Genomic DNA, 20,827 nt, shown 5'->3' on the forward strand with positions numbered 1-20,827 from the left:
CGCATTACACACGTGTCAAACATGCTTAATTTCATGTGGCCCGCAACTCATTTCTGAAACGTAGGATGGCAGCGGGTCGCAACATTTCACTGACCAATCAGTTAGTGCTTTCCTTGTGAATATTAATGAGCCTTCCCCTGTCATCTGTATGTTTTGGAGCGCATTTTGCTCGTTTCAAAAGCGGAATGTAACCGCACTACACGGATCAATTATCAATATGCCTCAATCATGGATAGAGCAGCACGAGGGCAGAGCAGCTGCAGTAATTCACGGACTGGTCTCAACCGCACAGACTATTTTAATGTGTTTGTTAGATGGACAACAGGGATTGCAAAACCTGTTTGAATGTGGTACAGAATTGTCTGTTGCAAAACTTTTCAGTGATCAAACTAGTTTAAAATAAACAGCCCCACATTCTAAATGGCACTGACAAAGAAAACAGGAGAAAACATGAAATAGAAGGCTTTTCAATACTCAAATAACAACACTTACAATCATTTACCATGGATTTACTGTAGTAACACTAACTATACTGTATTAACTATGGTAGTTGTGGCAGAAAAACTTTCTAAATGTATTTAGACTGCGTTGCAAAAATGCCATAGTTCTATATATAGAAAACATAGTTACTAATCTTAGTAGTGAGGAGCCATGCATGGTTTTATCTATGGTTACCATGGACTTACAAATATAATTGTAAAAACTATGGATATTATGGAAGGACTATGGAACATTTTCATAATTATTATGGACCAAGCTATCAGTTTGCAGGCTGTGTGAAATCTGTTCTCTTGTAATATTCTCTGATTGTAGGAAAATGTAAGTTGTTTTGTTTGCCTTCAGAAATTTCAAGAGATGACTGTAGTTTAATCAGTAGGAGGCTGATAAAAAGACTCTGTAAAGAAGACCCAACTTAGTCACACTGTCAGAATATTTCAATTTAGCCATATAAAAATTGTATTTTTCCACAGATATTCCTGTTGTTAATATCATAATTTTCATCTGTATCCCAACCCCAAAATCGATGCTGTACTGTCAAATGTGCATTTCAATGCACATAATATGTAATATTATTGGTAATTACATGGGTGCTACCAAAGCATGTACTGGTGCAACATTTTCAGGGCATAAATAAACCCTGATGTGACCCAGGCTGAAATTGAATTTGACACCCGTTTTAAGCTATTCCTCGACCAACGCGCATTAATACGGGTCTGGCGTTGCGGGCTTGTGCACACGTGGAAAACAGCAACGCTGCTGAAAAGAAATCCTAGGGGAAACACTGAAACTGTTTGTGACATCGAACTTTACAAAAGGAAACTGCTCTTGCTGCAGTAAGGGTTTATATGGTAGTATGGATTTAAAAGACCAGGCCCTCATCAGTGTTCTTGTCTATTAGGCATGACATCAACAGCTTGTCTCTATGAAGCCCAAAGTATACTTCGGTCAGACACGAATAGTAAGCGTCTGCATACAGCATGTGTGACGCAAATTTCATAAGAGTGATCAAGCACTGAACGTGTGCAGCACGATTTTTCAAACTTAAAGTTTGTGCATGTGCCAGGAATATTTGCTATAATTAGTGGGTCCACAAGGTGGCAACACTCACAGTTGAGTCGTTGCTGTCACGAAGAAACACTAGAAGATGTAACCGTCACAAAACAACAAGAGACGTGAAAGAAGGTGAAAACAATAACAGTGAATGTTCACGTCAAGTGCGAGTATGTGAGGAGGTCAGGAGACACCTGCATTTGTATAGCTCCAGTCTGATGGAATATAAAGACATATTTATGGGTCTAAAGTCTTGAAGATAAATAGTCCAGTCTCTCATAGCAGTTGTAACATACATGCGACAACCGCCTGTGTATGTGCGCGCAGTCAAATGAAGTACACTTTGAAAGGCTAGCATTCGACTGTACGTTGACGCTAAGCATTCGTGTCAAAGCTGAAGTATACTTTGGGCTTAAACAAGCTAAACTGAGCACTTCAAATAAATCTTAAGAAGCTTGTGCTAGGACAAAATGACATGTCCACACAGATTACACTCAATAATAATGGAGATTCCTCAGGTTCACATACATTCATATGAGAATCCAGATGTATGTTTTCAGTAAGCAGAGGTTAAAATCCCTTAAACTCTTTGGACCCACTGGTGGGACCAAAGGGGTATGCTATATTGCGAAAAAGGTTTACGTTTAAAATGTTTAAGTCTCCGTATATGTAAGTCAGGCATATGAGGTGTCATTTGAAAGCTTAGAATCTGAACTTTTCAGAGATAACCATCACTTCTGCATTTATGTTACATAAAATAACAAAATATGGCATAAACAAATTCACGTCGCAAATTAGTGCCCCCTAGAGGTAATGGGGTAGAAATATTTTTATGAAAATAAGAGTCTTTCACATAGCACCTAAATGGACAAGTCATATCTCAAATGAAAGCTCTCATTCTCAGGAATGTGACTGTACAGTTTATTTTGTTGCCCTAATACCACAGTTCAAAAGATATTCAAAAAAACCACAAAGTCAAATATGATTTCTGTAAGTCATTAAATACAAACGTCTCTTTTATGCTCCAATAACTGCTGCTGTAAGCCCCAAGTAGACAAAAACTCTATATTAGCTTTTACCTTAGGAAGTTCTCTAAAAAATGAGCCATTGTTTACTTGTCTGTGAGCATGCTTGGCTGAATAAGCCAATGTTATATCTTAGATGTCGAGAACAAAATATGCCATCCAGTAAGAAAAGCACTGCTAAACAAATATGAAAAATATGTTTTCGACTACAGATGATACAAATTTGATATAGCATCGCAAAGAGGATGACCTCAACTTTCTAATGACACTAAATTAAGCCTCTAGTCCACTCAGAGGCCGAGATATTCAATGAAATAACAAGGGTGGTGCATTAACTGAAAATTAGACTGAATGTCTATGGACAAGCACATCTTTGAGGGCTAAAATGCGTTAGAGCGCCACCTACATTTCAGATCTGTATATTGTGATGGACTGTGATTGATAAAAAAAAAAGAAATTCTAGTGCTTGCTGCCATTTAGTGAAATGAAATAAGACTTTTCAAAGTGAGTTAGAGTGAACAGAACCAGAATTACATGTTTAAAAAGTTAGAAGAAAAAAAAAAAACCTTTGTAAGATTATAAAGACATACAATATTATTTATGAATAATTGAAGTCTTTTTTTTTTATTTGGGGTTCTCTGAAAAATTAGACAAATTTTTTGCAATTAGTCCACGGTATGTGTGAATGGTAAGCTTTTAAATTTGAGTGTGAAAAATTGCAGAAGGCAGCCCAAAAATGCACCAGAGTATAAGGGGTTAAGTCCAGAAGATTGTACTCACCTTTCTGATGAAGGCCTTTCTTCTCATAGAGGATGATCAGTTCGCTGTATTTGTGGGCTTTCTTCAGCACATACTCACTCTCCTCTATGTGACAGTGATTGTTCTCCAGGCGCAGGAGAGGCGACACTAAGGCTACATTGGTCTACAGATAAAAGAACAAAAGCCAAAATAAAACTTCACTCTGTTTTAGTGGGTTTAGATATACAGGTGCATCTCAATAAATTAGAATGTCATGAAAAAGTTCATTTATTTCAGTAATTCAACTCAAATTGTGAAACTCGTGTATTAAATAAATTCAGTGCACACAGACTGAAGTAGTTTAAGTCTTTGGTTCTTTTAATTGTGATGATTTTGGCTCACATTTAACAAAAACCCACCAATTCACTATCTCAAAAAATTAGAATACATCATAAGACCAATAAAAAAAACATTTTTAGTGAATAGTTGGCCTTCTAGAAAGTATGTTCATTTACTGTATATGTACTCAATACTTGGTAGGGGCTCCTTTTGCTTTAATTACTGCCTCAATTCGGCGTGGCATGGAGGTGATCAGTTTGTGGCACTGCTGAGGTGGTATGGAAGCCCAGGTTTCTTTGACAGTGGCCTTCAGCTCATCTGCATTTTTTGGTCTCTTGTTTCTCATTTTCCTCTTGACAATACCCCATAGATTCTCTATGGGGTTCAGGGCTGGTGAGTTTGCTGGCCAGTCAAGCACACCAACACAATGGTCATTTAACCAACTTCTGGTGCTTTTGGCAGTGTGGGCAGGTGCCAAATCCTGCTGGAAAATGAAATCAGCATCTTTAAAAAGCTGGTCAGTAGAAGGAAGCATGAAGTGCTCCAAAATTTCTTGGTAAACAGGTGCAGTGACTTTGGTTTTCAAAAAACACAATGGACCAACACCAGCAGATGACATTGCACCCCAAATCATCACAGACTGTGGAAACTTAACACTGGACTTCAAGCAACTTGGGCTATGAGCTTCTCCACCCTTCCTCCAGACTCTAGGACCTTGGTTTCCAAATGAAATACAAAACTTGCTCTCATCTGAAAAGAGGACTTTGGAACACTGGGCAACAGTCCAGTTCTTCTTCTCCTTAGCCCAGGTAAGACGCCTCTGACATTGTCTGTGGTTCAGGAGTGGCTTAACAAGAGGAATACGACAACTGTAGCCAAATTCCTTGACACGTCTGTGTGTGGTGGCTCTTGATGCCTTGACCCCAGCCTCAGTCCATTCCTTGTGAAGTTCACCCAAATTCTTGAATCGATTTTGCTTGACAATCCTCATAAGGCTGCGGTTCTCTCGGTTGGTTGTGCATCTTTTTCTTCCACACTTTTTCCTTCCACTCAACTTTCTGTTAACATGCTTGGATACAGCACTCTGTGAACAGCCAGCTTCTTTGGCAATGAATGTTTGTGGCTTACCCTCCTTGTGAAGGGTGTCAATGATTGTCTTCTGAACAACTGTCAGATCAGCAGTCTTCCCCATGATTGTGTACCCTAGTGAACCAAACTGAGAGACCATTTTGAAGGCTCAGGAAACCTTTGCAGGTGTTTTGAGTTGATTAGCTGATTGGCATGTCACTATATTCTAATTTGTTGAGATAGTGAATTGGTGGGTTTCTGTTAAATGTGAGCCAAAATCATCACAATTAAAAGAACCAAAGACTTAAACTACTTCAGTCTGTGTGCATTGAATTTATTTAATACACGAGTTTCACAATTTGAGTTGAATTACTGAAATAAATGAACTTTTCCACGACATTCTAATTTATTGAGATGCACCTGTACTATCTTTTTTCCAAATGCTAATTATCTTTCCACCTAGGTAACATCTTTAGTAACATGTACAGTTCAATTTTTTTTTAATAAAATATTAAAAACGAAACACTTCTGATTTGTCTGTAAATTTCAAAGCACTTGTTCAGTTTTGGTAATAATGCCTGTTGTTGGCCGTCCGAGCTTAAAGGATTAAACAGCAAGGCAGCTAGCTAGGATTAGGTACAGAGCTATTGTGAATGCCTGTAGGTCAGAAATGCTAAAGGCCTTACATGGAGGTAGCATTTGAGCAGTGTGGTATCGATGATCTGAAGGAGTTTCTTGCGGCTCTTGATGGTTGGGGTTCCCTCCATGAGAGGGGACATGGTGGAGGGGTCCGAGTCATTCAACTGCTTTACTAAATGACTGCGTTTCTACACAAAACACAAAGAGAAAACTGTAACAAGTGTAAACAAATGAACAAAGAAACATGCTGAACATAAAATAAATTAGTTCTGAAATACATGGTTCTGAGTTTGTGTACCTGTGTCAAGTAGTCTATGAGGGCCAAGTGGGCTTTCTCCAGTTCGGCTCCTGACAGTGTGGGTAGAGGGTTGGGATAGTGCAGTTGTTTACGGTAGTCACAGGGAAGCAAGTCTGGATACAGTCCAATAACATGAGTGGGATCTATAAAAGACAATGTCAAACCAGCTGTAAGCCATTCTATTTGTGTAATGCTATGTATACATCTTACTTTCCTTGTCCAATGATGCCCTCTTGTGAACCACATTAAGCAGGGTTCATACAGACAACACTAAATGAAAATCCAGGATTTGAGGAATTTTTCCAGCACCAATGTTATATTTTCAAGGACTTCATACAAGTGAGTATAATTCCAACTTGTGTTACGAATGACGTGAAAAGTATTTACTAGTTGGAAACTAGTCAGTCATTACAGTAATGCTGGTATGTTGTGAACAGACCATTAACACTTGTATTAACAAGTAAAACGGCCAGGAAAAGTATATATAAATTGGCCATAGATTTTGAAAATCTGATTACAAATGAAATCTCATTCTATTTTAACAAGGAATCTGGAGGGGAAAGTGTTTGAATATCCTAACCCATATTTAATAGCAGTGCTTTTTAACCCTTCCTTGGATTTTATATAAATCAGGTTTGACTTGTGTAGGCCATCATTAAATGTGAAGCATGATGGGTCTATTTATCCTGTCACCTTTAATGGTTTCATGATTAGCAACAATGAAAAATGAATCTAGAAACAGGGCTGCAATTCTGACACAATATAATCTAAGTACCGGTACATGTGTTCATTATTTGAGAAAAGTCTATTCTCATTGCTGGTGCCTCAACACTGCAGGTAAAGATAGTTGAGCTCACCTGTGCCTAACTTTGCAAACACCTGCATGGAGTCGTCAAAGCGTTTCTGACAGAAGAGGTTGAAGGCAAACAGGTTCTGGATGTGATGAATCTGTTGTCTCTTATCTGCATCTGAATCATCCTTCATTTTCTGAGGATGTACAGAAAGAAAGAGTGAATGGCTCTGCACTCCAGCCACTTCATGCTTTTTATTCAGAATATTCAATTACGCCGAGTAATTTGCATTTTTGATTTACTGTATGTGTAGGTCAGAGTTTCTCACCGCCAACTGAAGAGCCAGTTCAAATTGTTTGTCTTGTAGCAGCTGCCGTATCTGGCTGGCTATGGGGACCGACACCAGACGCCAAACAAAATGATTGCTAGCAACGTACACAACATTTGATCTGTGACATAAAGAGAAAAGGAAAACAATTAAGCCAAAGTATACTTCAGAGAGAAAAAAATACCTGCAACTAATTTAGACATGGATTGAAAGCTGGGGTGTGCAGAACTGAACAAATATGAAACAACAACGGATTTCGAGATTGAACATGTTTGACAGTCAATCACGAGATGGCTGGAGGAAAAGGTTTAAGAGTTCAACTATTTTTGACTTAAAGATAATATAAAATCAACAACATGAAATAAAAGAAATTGAACTATGGGATTATTTTGTGACCAAAAAATGTTAAACGCATCAAAACTCTTATATTTTAGCTTCTTTAAGGTGGCCAATCATTCCTAGATTTCAGCTGTCTGCACACGTCTGGCTTCTACGGAGACCCTTAGAGGACAGGGTGGGAATTTTTTTTCTGAAATAGTTTAGCATGCCCTCTCAATAATTTTACCATGGTTTTACTACAGTAACCATATTTTAACCATGATATTCATAGTGAAACCATAGTGAAAATACAGGAAAACGAAAACTAAGGTAATAAAAAGAATAATTTTGTGGTTATTATGGTTTTACTATACAGATACCATAGTTTAATTACGGTTTTACTATAGTAATTTTGTAGTACTAGGACTATTGTAGGCTAACCATGTTGTTTTTTTGTTTTTGTTTTTTGGCGTAAACCATGATTTTAATACAGTTTCCATATAGTAACCATGGTTTTACTATAGATTAACCATGCTAATCTTACTATAGTTTATTTGTAGTAAATATATAACCACAAATTCATGACATTTACTACCATAGTTTTCATTTTCTTGTTTTACTGTGGTAAAACCATGGTAAATTTATTGCGAGGGAAACACAAAGTTTATTCCAAAGGCACGCAAAACAATTTCAGAAAAAAAATCCCACCCTGTCCTCTAAGGGGCTCTGTAGTCTTCCGCGCCAACTCGTCCACAAATTGTGAAGGCACAATTTATATTTGTTGTTTTTGTCAAAACAAATTGACAGAACAAATTTCAAGCCTTCAAGTTTAAAGGTTTTTTACCCTGTAAAACGTGACATGAAAGAATTGTCAGATCATTCGAATTTCTTGCCATAAAACTGTTTTTAGTGCATTAAACAAAATATAAAAATAAATTGTAAAAAAAATAAAAATAAAAAATAAAATGTGCACAGTATATATATATATTGAAATCACAGCAGCAAGTTTTATTTCAGTAATCTTCCTTATAATATTTTGACTGTCCTGTTTCTTTTACAGCATACTGCAAATTTGTCATTTGAAATCTAAGATACCTTTTTGCCCTCTATAAACAAATATAATAATGTTCTTATAGATTTTAAAATTATAACAAAGTTTACTATTTAGACTTACAAGAGGAAAGAACAATACTATTATAAATATAACACTTTGTAAAGTTTCTGTCAGATACATTTCTGTCAGATACTGTCAGAGAGCCAGAGCGAGACAAAGAGACCCAAGAACAGAGGAACAGTTCAAAGGATTTATTAACAATAAATGATAACTTTAACTGTGCTGGTGAAGACTGGAGATCCCAGCACCGGCTGCAGTTAAGGGAAGGAATTTTGGGGATGAGTGCGTGATGTAGCCGCACAATGGGCAGATCCGTGAAGAGAGTGTTCGTAGACGAGTGTGTGCATTGTGGAAGTCAGGAGCAGATTCGTAGGAAACCTCTGTAGAAACGTAGTGAGGTGGAGAGGACAACGCTCAGCAGACTGGAAGGCAATCACTTTCCCGACACGTGGGCAGAGACGAGGAGTCCTCTGTTGAAGCATTGTGAGGTGCAGAGAACAACGGCCAGCAGATTGGAAGGCAATCACGAGAAATACTTCGTTGAAGATTCGTGAGAGCAGAGAACAAGCGTACATCAAGCTGGAAGGTAACCACACTTCCGACACGCGGGAAGAGACGGTCAACCAAACAGATATATGAGACAGGACCAACTAGGCAGAGAGAGTGAAGTAAGTTACTTCACATCAAACAACAATCTAGCAAGGACACTGAGAACACGAAGGGTTTAAGTAGGGAGTGAATTAGAGGAGAACCAGGTGTTGCTAGCATGCTAATTAGTGGCATTATCAATGTTCCCATGGAAACGCTGATCATGCATGCCGGCTTCGCCTGCGAAACATGAGGGAGAGAGAATAACAAAACACAGAATAAACCGACAAACTCACCGGAGCCATGACAGATAGATAACAGAGTGCAAATGGTATATTTAACCCGTAAAGCCTAATGTATCAAATTTCATACACAATTTCACCCTACAAAATGATAAACAAGAGACATTCAAGATGAATATTTAAGTCTATTTTTACTATAAATTCTCCTCCCTGCCCAATAGGTGGTGATATGCATTCAGAACCAAAAACAAAAACAAAAATAGAATGTGAAAGTGGAGACTTATAGTAAAAAAAAAATGACTTAAATATTGATTTTTTCTCACCCACAGCTATCATATCACTTCTGAAGATATGGATTTAACCACTAGAGCAATGGTTCCCAGAACTGTTCCTGGAGGCCCCCCAACTGCACATTTTGTATATCTCCCTTTTCTGACACACCCAACTCATGTCGTAGAGTCTCTACTAACGAGCTAATGAGTTGAATCAGGTGTGTTTGATTAGGGAGATATGCAAAATGTGTAGTGTTGGGGGGCCTCCAGGAACAGAGTTGGGAACCACTACACTAGAGTCTTATAGATTACCTTTATGCTGCCTTTATATGCTTTTTGGACCTTCAAAGTTCTAACCACTAATTCCGTTGCACTTTCCCCAGCTGAAATGTGGAAATTCCGATTCTCTGAGTTGAATGGAATGCATCATGAATCATTACAGCAGCAACAATACGGAGCATCACGGCTTTCACCACGGGAGTGAACACTTGGACACACACACACACACGCACAGACACATACTTACTTACACTTACACACACACACACCAGGTGCATGTGGCAGTGGACTCAACACATATACAGCAGAAGATTGTTTCAAACAGCTAGACAGGGTGCAGCTAAATGAAACAGAATGCAGTGTTGGGCCTCGTGCTCAGAAAGGAGACAAAAGCAGGAATACACACAGTCAAAGCCTGATAAAATAAACGTGCCAAAATCAAATAAAGTCCAAAACAGACTACAAATCCGTCAAGCCTTGCTCACTTTACACCTAGGTGTGAAATTCTGAAGGATCGAACTCTCAACTCCTATTGGATGAAACCCACGACAGAACGCGTCCCTCAACCATGATGTCATCGAGAGTATAAAACCCCGGAGATTCCTCCTAAGCATCGCTTCCAGCGACAGTATTCATAGCATCTAGTTGCAGCCTTGCTGCTCCCAGGTGTAGCCTCGCTGCCCAAGGAAGTAACATACCTATCTGAACTTTGGCCATACAATCTCCATCTCGCTGGACGAGCCGAGATTCTCCGTGTTCCACCGAGCACACTAACGGACCCCAAGGAGACCGCGGAGCAATCCACGTCTCACCCTTTTGCCTGCAGAAGTGATGAAAGAAGATTTCTCTTCCTTCAACTGAGTCGACTTAGCTGATTTCTCCGCCAACCCACCGAGAATCAGCCGCCGTACCGCCCACCGACAGAGTGAGGAAACGGCCTCCCGTCATCACCCGAGCTTCGAGGAACCGAGTCGGTGTCAAGCGACAGACGAACACACATTCTACCCATGATCTCACGCGACTCAAGTAAGAGGTTTACGTCTGAGCAGAGATAGATTATTATAGTGTGTTATTCTTGTGGATCAACGTTATTGCTTGTACAGTTTACGGACCGCCGAGTCCGCTCATTGCTGCTAATAATACTCAAGGTATTACTGTAACTTACTGTTACCACGAATGAGATTTGCTATGTTGTCGTCCAACCACATTGGGCTGTTTGTACATTTCCGCACACTGAGTTTATCCATTAAAGAATCAACGAATGCGGCGGACGGATTACGACGGATTACGAGTCTCTCTGAGTGATAAAACTAACGGTTGCCGTCACTGGCTTAGGTGACGTCAACCTGTTCTCTCTCTCTCTTGTACTTACCGCACACACACACACACACACACACACACACACACACACACACACAAACATACCCGCACACACATTTGGCGAACCGATAACTTGTCCCCGAGTTATCGTACCATCGGAGACACATGTTAAACGGGCAGACACCATTAACCAGTCTCTCCGCCCACATTCTCTTGTCAGAAACCTCGCGTGACGCACTCTCCACGAGAGCCACGCCCGCCATTTTGTGCACTTCTTCTCTCCTTACACACTCACACAAACACACACCCATTCACACACACACACACAAACCTCTACCCTCCTCTCATGTATTATAGGCTTATCTGTTACCATATCTAATCATGTTACTGTTTAGTTTGTAGTTGGAAGTCGGAAGTTTATCGACTGCATTGTATTGATTATTAATTGATATTACTGCATCAGTAAACTTTGTTATACTTTAAAGAGAAGTGTTTTGGTATTGTTCTGCATGCACCTGTGCTAAGGGCTGGCAGGGGATGTCAGTGCTCATATTCAAGCCTTCATTGTTCCCCTTTTGAATGTCGATGTTCTTCGGACGTCGACTTTCCTAAGAGAACAATCCTATATTGAGACTATTATACTGTCTGCTTATTATTTCTTGATTCCAAGGTGGTGCCCCGGTAATATTAATTCTTATTAATATTCTATTGATTTTAATAATTATCTTTGATAATTATTAATTATTGCTAATAACCAAACCCACTCCTGAATGAAGCCCCAACAGCAGCGTCTTCAAAACTGAACTTCAACTTAACACGCATATTAAAAACTTGATGGTTATGGCGTCTCCTGCTATGCTGTCGATTGATCTCAACTTGTAGTGAACCTGGAAAATATCTTTAATATGTTTAATATGTATGATTGAAAACCTGAGCTCCTGAAATAATAGTATATATAATGAATATACTGAAGTGTTAGCTACTTTTTAGAAGTTACTCTTTTGTGAATTCCTCATGTTTAGACAGTTTAGGATATTGCGTTACAGGCAGTAAGTTTTTAAGGAAACTGAATATTCACAAGTTACGCATTCTTACTAGCACTTAACTTAAAAGTTCACTTGGTCATTCGCGTCATTATCTGTGCAGATGTTAGTAATATTACATTTATGTTGTGGATATAGCTCATTAATCTCACATATAAAGGATGTGTTTGTTTGAGGTTATTAACCCATTAGTAAAGTTAGTTAATTGTACAGGTGTTCAGCTCTTGCAGCAAGAAATCCCCAACAATATTTTTTCAATATTTATAATTTTAAATGAATAAATAAAAAATAGTGTTAGTGCCTTGTTAATATCTTATTATTCTCGTCATATTTTCGTCAACAGTATGTTTTAATTAAAATGGTTTGACTATTGTCATGATGCGTCTTTTTGTCTCATCATCATTATCGTTGACAAAATCCCTTCATAAAAAAAAACCTTTGTAAACGAGGGCCATTGCTAAAGGAGAAGAACCCTGTATAAGATGACATGTCCTGTAGCTATCTGCTGGTTTTGAATAGCCATTTTTTTTTTTTAAATGAGGAAGTACAGACTGAAGGCTGCCTTCAAAAGGAAATAAACACTGAAATGGGGAGTGTTAGTGGTTTGTCATGGAATATGCACAACTGGATAATAGAGGAAGCTCTATGAGTTGAGTGGCTTTTGTTTGTGTACGTTTAGTGCTCTACTGAAAAGGCAGATCTCAGAAGATTGACTTCAGAATTGAAAACAGTTCCTCAGTTAGAAACAACTGAAAAGCAACAGTCCATCAAATATTCAAATGATCATCATGTTTTTCTCTAAACTGGATTACTGTATGGGTAGTGATGTCTCACCCAGCAGAGGTGATGAACCGTGGCCTCTGTAGTTCTACGCTTTGAACAAGCAGCCTGGGCTCAAGGGTGCGGACCTCCACATAACGCGGCAACACTGCAATGATGTACGGTGGCTGGTGCTCTGAAGGAACATAAGAGAATGGCCACATGTATGACTAGCCATTAAACCATTATAACATAACTTCTTGTCCATGTTCATCAATACCTACAGCCCACAAAATAATCAAAGAAAAAGAAGGAAAAGGGCCATTGATAATCATTTGCTGCAATAGGGCAGGGCAATATATTCATGTTGATTTTGCTGGCAAAATCAAATTAAGCAATATAGTGAATATCGCAATGACTTTAATGCACTTATTATTTGAAGATAAGCTAAAAAAAAACGTCCTTTCACATCACTACACTAGTTTTGTGATCATTACTTTATAGCTATACGGTATATAGCTTAATGAATATTATCAAAAGTCTACAAAATATCAAGTTATTTAGCTACATCACTCAGTCTTCGGTACAAATATACAAAAAATATCTTCTTACAGACAACAGCAGCTGTTTCATCAACACAAGCTAAAGCAATGGTAATAGATTAGCACATGTGCACATTTAAGGAGGTTGAATATTTGATCGTAAATCATCGTAAGACCACTAGTGAATCAGAAGATCTCCACACATGTGGGGAGGAATATTCAGCTCAAACCAAAGCCACGAACATGCCAAGACACCAATCTGGAAGAGACAATCTTGTAAAACAGAGCCAGAGCACTTAAATAACTGTTTGTCGGTTACTCTGCAGAGATGGAACAAACACTGATGTTTCTTTCCATTCTTCCAGAACCCAGCATTCTCTATTATGACATTTACCTTTGCAATAAAAAAAATCTCTCTCTCTCTATCTATCTATCTATATATATATATGAATATATATACAGTTGTGCCCAAAAGTTTGCCTACCCTGGCAGAAATTGTTAAATTTGAAGGAATTTCTCCTTGAATCAACCACACTGTCTTTTTCCAGAGCAGCCTGTATTTCTCCTGAGGTTACCTGTGGGTTTTTCTTTGTATCCTGAACAATTCTTCTGGCAGTTGTGGCTGAAATCTTTCTTGGTCTACCTGACCTTAACTTGGTATCAAGAGATCCCCGAATTGTCCACTTCTTAATAAGTGATTGAACAGTACTGACTGGCATTTTCAAGGCTTTGGATATCTTTTTATATCCTTTTCCATCTTTATAAAGTTCCATTACCTTGTTACGCAGGTCTTTTGACAGTTCTTTTCTGCTCCCCATGGCTCAGTTTCTAGCCTGCTCAGTGCATCCACGTGAGAGCTAACAAACTCATTGACTATTTATACACAGACACTAATTGCAATTTAAAAAGCCACAGGTGTGGGAAATTAACCTTTAATTGCCATTTAAACCTGTGTGTGTCACCTTGTGTGTCTGTAACAAGGCCAAACATTCAAGGGTATGTAAACTTTTGATCAGGGCCATTTGGGTGATTTCTGTTATCATTATGATTTAAGAAGGAGCCAAACAACTATGTGATAATAAATGGCTTCATATGATCACTATCCTTAAATAAAAGACAGTTTTTTTTCCACGATCAGTCATATTTTCAAAATTAATGCCAAAATATCACAATTTCTGTCAGGGTATGCAAACTTTTGAGTATATATATAACTTTTCTGTATATATATATATATATATATATATATATATATATATATATATATATATATACATACATTTACTGTTCTTATCCAAGTTATAGTCTATATACTGTATAGTTCTTTTTGAAGGATCAAAAACATGTAATAGGTATGTTCATTCACTCTTGGTGACAGTGATGTAGAAAAAAAATTCAAGGAAAAAAAAAAGATTCTTGCTGCCTCCAAAAAAACATTTGCTCTTCGGTACTTACCGCAAAATTTGGTCACATATGCGAGTTGTAGAGGTCTGTGTATCCACAATGACATTTGGCAAAAACACAAAGCAAAATTCTTTGTGGTTTACCCGCCCCACATGTCACTTAAAAATCTAAATGAGCTGTGATTGGTCATTTTTCATGTCGGTCAGATGGCCCCTTCCAATCTTGGGCAGTTCAAATTAGTGCACTGTGAGCATGGGATATCATGAATATCAAAACATGTGGAAAATGAATGCATTTCTCAGGCATGCTAAATGTATAGAAAATTTCAAGCACTTTTAAACAAATTATGTCGATTTTCCAGGTATTCCAGAACTTCAATTTTGAAAAGCAAAATTTTTTAATATTTATTGTTGCTTTGTATTCTCAAATACATCATTTGTGAGGCAAAACTGTGTGTGAAAAACACTTTGGTGTAAAGCTGGAGCAGAGGTTTCGCTGACGGGTCACAATACTGATACGAGTCATGTGACAGCCTCTTAACATGTACAAACATCAGTCACTTTTATGCATTAATAGCTCTTCTGTCCCTTACTCTCTCCTCGATGAACATGTTAGACTCACATGTTGATGCCGAAGTGAACGAACAACATGCCCCTCTCATTTAGTCATTCAGCTTGTTTACAAGTGAGAAGTTTCACGAGTGCCACATCTTCAGAGCCCTTCACGCTATACACCGATGAGCCAGAACATTATGACCACATGCCTAATATGCTGTTGGTCCTCCGCGTGCCACCAAAACAGCATAGACCCACCGAGGCATGGACTCTACAAGACCCCTGAATGTGTCCTGTGGTATCTGGCACCAAGACATTAGCAGCAGATCCTTCAAGTCCTGTAAGTTGCGAGGTGGAGCCACAGTGGATCGGACTTGTTGGTCCAGCACATCCTACAGATGCTCAATCGAATTGAGATCTGGGGAATTTGGAGGCCAGGGCAACACCTTGAACACTTCATCATGTTCCTCAAACCATTCCCGAACAATGTGTGCAGTGTGGCAGGGAGCATTATCCTGCTGAAAAAGGCCACTGCCATCAGGGAATACCATTGCCATGAAGGGGTGTACCTGGCCTGCAACGATGTTTAGGTAGGTGGCATGTGTCAAATTGACATCCACATGAATGGCCGGAACCAGGGTTTCCCAGCCGAACATTGCCCAGAGCATCACACTCCCTCCACCGGCTTGTTGTTTTCCCACAGTGCATCCTGGTGCCATTACTTCCCCAGGTAAACGGTGCACACATACATGGCCGTCCATGTGCTGTAAAATAAAACGTGACTCATCGGACCAGGCGACCTTCTTCTACTACTCCAAGGTCCAGTTCCAACACTCATGTGCCCATTGTAGGCGCTTTCAACGGTGGACAGTGGTCATCATGGGCACTCTGACCAATCTGCTGTTACGCAGTCCTATACGCAGCAGAATGCGATGTACTGTATGTTGTGACACATTACTCCTGTAACATCATCAAAATTTTCTGTGACTTCTGCCACAGTATACCATCTGTCGGTTTGGTTGCCCTCGCGCATCAATGAGCCTTGGGCGCCCAACACCCTGTCACTGGTTTGTGGTTTGACCCTCCTTGGACCACTGTTGGTAGGTACTCACCATTGCTGACCGGGAGCACCCTACAAGCCTTGCTGTTTCAGAGATGCTCTAGCCCAGTCGTCTGGCCATAACAATTTGGCCTTTGTCAAATCACAATGGTCATAATGTTTTGTCTCATAAGTGTACTCCTGTCAGAAGCATTTATAATTTATTTAATCAAAACACATGTTCATTAAGAGTGATATCATACCCATCGCAACAGGAATGTCTGTCCAGTTGAGGGCACACTTCTGAGTGCAGACACCCTCTTCATTCAAGACGACCGTGAGGTCATCCTGGCCCACTGCAACCTTCCCATCAGCCAATGGGGCCACCAATGGTTCCAACTGTTTCCCTGTGGGGAACAACTCCTTGACAGTACCACGACCATCCATCTGAGAAAGAAACATAACACATTTATTATTAACTCACTAGACATCCAATGACATTTACATATATTTGGAAACCAGTGTTGGGGAGTAACTTACACACAGAAGTGACTTAAATTTTTTTTAGTAGTGTGACAGTAGTAGGGCTGGGCGGGCGATATGTCTTAAAAAATTATATCTCGATAATTTTCAGCCTCTTGACGATATTCAATATATATCTCGATAATTATGTATTTGCTCTATAAATGGGGGGTTATTTGTTTTATCAGAGGAACCATCATTTCATCCAAACAGCCATTGTAGCCAAGTAGATTAAATATTTTAAAGACATTAAATACAAATCTAATAATTCATTTTTCATTAAATAAACACAAGGGAGAATGAAATTCAATAATTTTCCTTGATATGCACTTTATATGTATATTTCATGCACAATAGCCTAGTTTCCATCCACTTTCGCGCTGTTTTGTTATCGACAAAGTGAAAATGTGTAAAAAAAATGTTTGGGAAATTTGCCGTCTTCTGTCTGTTTCCATTCAAATGGCCTTTTATCAATAAAAATGGTGTGTGTGATGATGTCATGCCTAAAAAAACACTTTGTCGCATAAGTTTTGGTTTATCGCAAAAGAAATCTGCCCTTAAGCCGTTTCCATACAGAAATGTGTGTTTATTGCTAACTATGTACCTTTCGCCTCCCAGATGTCCCTAAGTTTTGGTAAAATGGGGAGAGTATTGAGACAATTCATTGAAATTAGCCAGCTTACTGTCATTTTAATTTCACAAATAAATGCAATCAGAAGACGAGGGACTGCAATCAAAAGGGAGCTGTTGCCCTTCTGATAGGACTGTAATATTGGTCCTGATGTTGTGCCTATCGCAGGTTGCCACCGGTTCCGACCCGAAAGCGAATCGTCATGGCCCTGTTAAGCTGGCAACCTGCACCAAGTAGTGGGGGAAACTTTCGGTCTTAGTATAAGGACCATCCATCAATGTGTATATGCTGTGTGCACAGCTATTAAAGAAACATTGATGCAATATCAGGGTTTACGTATGATAGCCTACAGTCCTGATATTCAACAGGCTATTTTGAACAATCATCTAATATAAAGCATTGCCATCACAACTGCATTATGTCCCACATATTTATTTAGCAACTTTTAACGACCAACTGAACTTGATTTTCATCTAAAATTAATTTTAGCGTCATTTAAGCTCAGCAAATGCGATCCGAGTTAACGTGTTAGATTTAAAATATTTAAAAGTTTTAAAATGTTCAAAAGCTACTTTTCTGAAAGTGAACTCAGCATTGGACAAATAGTTCTGAACAGGGAACAGGGTAAGGCTACAGAACAGGGTAAGGCTAACTTAAGTTTGTGTACAAAAAAGGCATATATAGGTCTAAAAATATAATTTTTTTCGTTTGGTAATTGTTTTATTTAATGCTTTATTCATTTGGTAATTTTATTTTGCCTAATTTAATATAGGGAATTTTGCTGGCATTTTTTTTCAAAAGTATAAAAAATAATTCAATAGAATTGGGCTGTGATAGTGTTCCAAAAAAGCACACTGAAGCTTTTCTCCTAGTATTGTGTTTTCATTTTTAATTTAAAACATCTTTGTGCACAGAAATGATATGGTTTTTTTTTTGGTATTGTGGGCTAATTCCATGACTGCTGTCTATTATTTTGAATGGTGTGGAAAAGCAACTTCAATAAATAAATGGATGGCTACCGTGATTAAATTAATCACAAACAGTGGCCATTCATTTGTTCTCCATGATACGAGATTTGTGTTGGCACTCCTGGAAGTGTCATGTTTGCAGCATCGGATCTATATGCCATTAAGATCAATCCATAATCACATACAATAAATTGGCTTTCAAGGATGTATACCTTGTCCTCATGATTAACACAGGCTAATGATTGGTGTAAATTCTGTCATGTGACACTACATTTTTGTGTTAATGCCAATTTTCTCAACAAAAAGAGTTTCCAAACTAGTTTTTCGCAATATCTGAAGTATCGACATAGAGTTTATGTGCTAGAGTTAAACGGAAAAATATTATGTCGACACATGACATTTAAGCGGTAATTAACATTTCCATCAGCTTTATTTTGATGTGCTAAAACTTTTTTCGCAAAGAATCCTTGGATGGAAACATAGTTAATGATACATAGTAGCTTAATAAAAAGCATTATTTACCTAAAAAAATGGTTAATACTGTGCAAAGCTACTTCACTGACTTATTTTTGAAACCCCAATTGAACATTGCATAATACTAAATTATTACTGTGGGACACTTGCCATTTTTATGTTATTTTGTTTAACTGTGCAGCCCTGAGGGATCGTGAAATTAGTCTACTGATGCGCTCTTTATGAAACATAATGGCCAAATGAAAGCACATTAAAATCATCGCGATATTGACGATATTGGTACATTTTACATCGTCAGCAACATTATCTTGTTTATATAGTTAATATTCGATATATCACCCAGCCCTAGACAGTAGCTCCGCTGTTTAATGTAAGCAGTGTAGCTTTTCAGGTAACAAGCTACTTTATACACTGAGTTGAGGTGTAATGTGACAAAGCACTACATCGCTAGGTTTAATGGCCCATTGTATTGCATATGCAGCTTTACAGATAAGTAAGCTGAGGTAGAAATCAAATGTGCTTTCCTGTCAAGTGGTCTTGTTTGTATCAAAATATGTATTAAAATGCTGTTCATCACAATTTTATACATTTGTTTTTAGTTTTATTAAACAGGAATTTATCTGTTCCAAGATTATGTGCTAAATAAATACTGCTCTAATTTCCCCCTTACATGGCTTACATATAGTTATAACAAGTAGCACTGATAAAGGGCACATTCATGTCATTACTGCCTCTACCTGTATTTGTTTTACCTACCCGTATCAGATAGTAGTCTCGTTTGAACCCCACACATATGGAGTTTTCACACCAAGCCATGGATTTAGGGATGTCTGGAGCAGTGACATCTCCCTGCAGCAGTGACCACATATGATTTAGCTTTCATTAATGGATTTACCACTCTAACATTTTTTGATCTCTGTGTTCCTTAACCAACCTGTAATTCATAGAAATCTCTGTCCTTCCAGTAATACAGCTGAATTTTCCTCTTGACTGCGACGCACATGCGCAGTTTGGCTTCACCTGAGCTGGATTGCTGCAGAGAGAGAGGGGAAGAAATCAGATGCGCTTCAAAGGGGGAATGTGTGGAGCAGAGACACATTTTAACTATGGACATTTTCTGACAACCAGAAAGTGTCAAAATAATTTTTGTCTTCTATAAATATATCTATTGTTTAGGGCTGCACGATTATAGCAAAAATCATAATTGGCGATTATTGTCCTTGATATTGTAATCGTGATTATTAACGTTGATTAAAATATTAAATTACTGTGACGTCACAAAGCATGCAACCGTGTGGTTCTTCAGAGTAGCAGATTTCAATGGTGGATATGAGCTGCGCTCCAGTTTTTTCTAAGCATCTTTTAAGCATTATATTGTATTGTATTTTATATTGTAATAATGTTTGTTAAGGTAAGGCAAATAAAAATTATTTTAAATGGATATCTATGATATAGAATAAATTCAATTATTGCTAAATTACTGCTTAAATTATTAGTCCATGTACAGTAAATAATATGGCATATTTAATATTCAATCTTATTAACAGCCGATTTAAATCGACTAAGTTACTGCGTTCAGTAAGCCCTTTGGTGGCGAGACCATTCATCCCGTTAGATCTTTAGTGGTATCTTGTTCATGTAAGATCATCGATAGATCATTTTTGGCCTCAGTAGTTGCACTTTGGAAATTAAAAAGTCATTTACGATCAGAGTTTGCGCGATTCGTGAAAATTTTAAATTTACTAATACCAGCTGCGTGGCAAATGGGTCTTATTAGAGCAGACGCGATAATCCGCCCAAAGTTCTGCACTCTCGCAAATGCTCTCATTAAAAACAAAGCTGTCTAATCAGCATAATAAATCAATTATTTACACCACGTCTGTGCCTTGATTAGAACGGGATTGTTTTAGTTTTGTCGTGTTGCTCATTTGCAGTGTATTTACCATCTACGTTCAAAGCGAGCGGTGAAATATGCAATGAATCC

General features: G+C 38.3%; 1 protein-coding gene across 2 annotated transcripts in view; it reads right to left on the reverse strand.

Annotated features, from left to right (window-relative positions):
• Positions 1-20,827, reverse strand: part of LOC127455358 (vam6/Vps39-like protein) — a 64,020-nt gene that overhangs the window by 27,736 nt on the left and 15,457 nt on the right. For both annotated transcript variants that reach the window (XM_051723189.1, XM_051723190.1), the window contains 9 exons: positions 19,778-19,876; positions 19,600-19,692; positions 16,512-16,695; positions 12,788-12,908; positions 6,778-6,898; positions 6,516-6,645; positions 5,659-5,801; positions 5,408-5,548; positions 3,357-3,498 (listed from right to left, as the gene is read on the reverse strand). In XM_051723189.1, the coding sequence (XP_051579149.1) occupies positions 3,357-3,498; positions 5,408-5,548; positions 5,659-5,801; positions 6,516-6,645; positions 6,778-6,898; positions 12,788-12,908; positions 16,512-16,695; positions 19,600-19,692; positions 19,778-19,876 (1,174 nt within the window). The remainder of the gene's footprint in view (positions 1-3,356; positions 3,499-5,407; positions 5,549-5,658; positions 5,802-6,515; positions 6,646-6,777; positions 6,899-12,787; positions 12,909-16,511; positions 16,696-19,599; positions 19,693-19,777; positions 19,877-20,827) is intronic.

The sequence above is a fragment of the Myxocyprinus asiaticus genome, chromosome 17 (assembly GCF_019703515.2).
Source record: "Myxocyprinus asiaticus isolate MX2 ecotype Aquarium Trade chromosome 17, UBuf_Myxa_2, whole genome shotgun sequence".
Classification (NCBI taxonomy): domain Eukaryota; kingdom Metazoa; phylum Chordata; class Actinopteri; order Cypriniformes; family Catostomidae; genus Myxocyprinus; species Myxocyprinus asiaticus.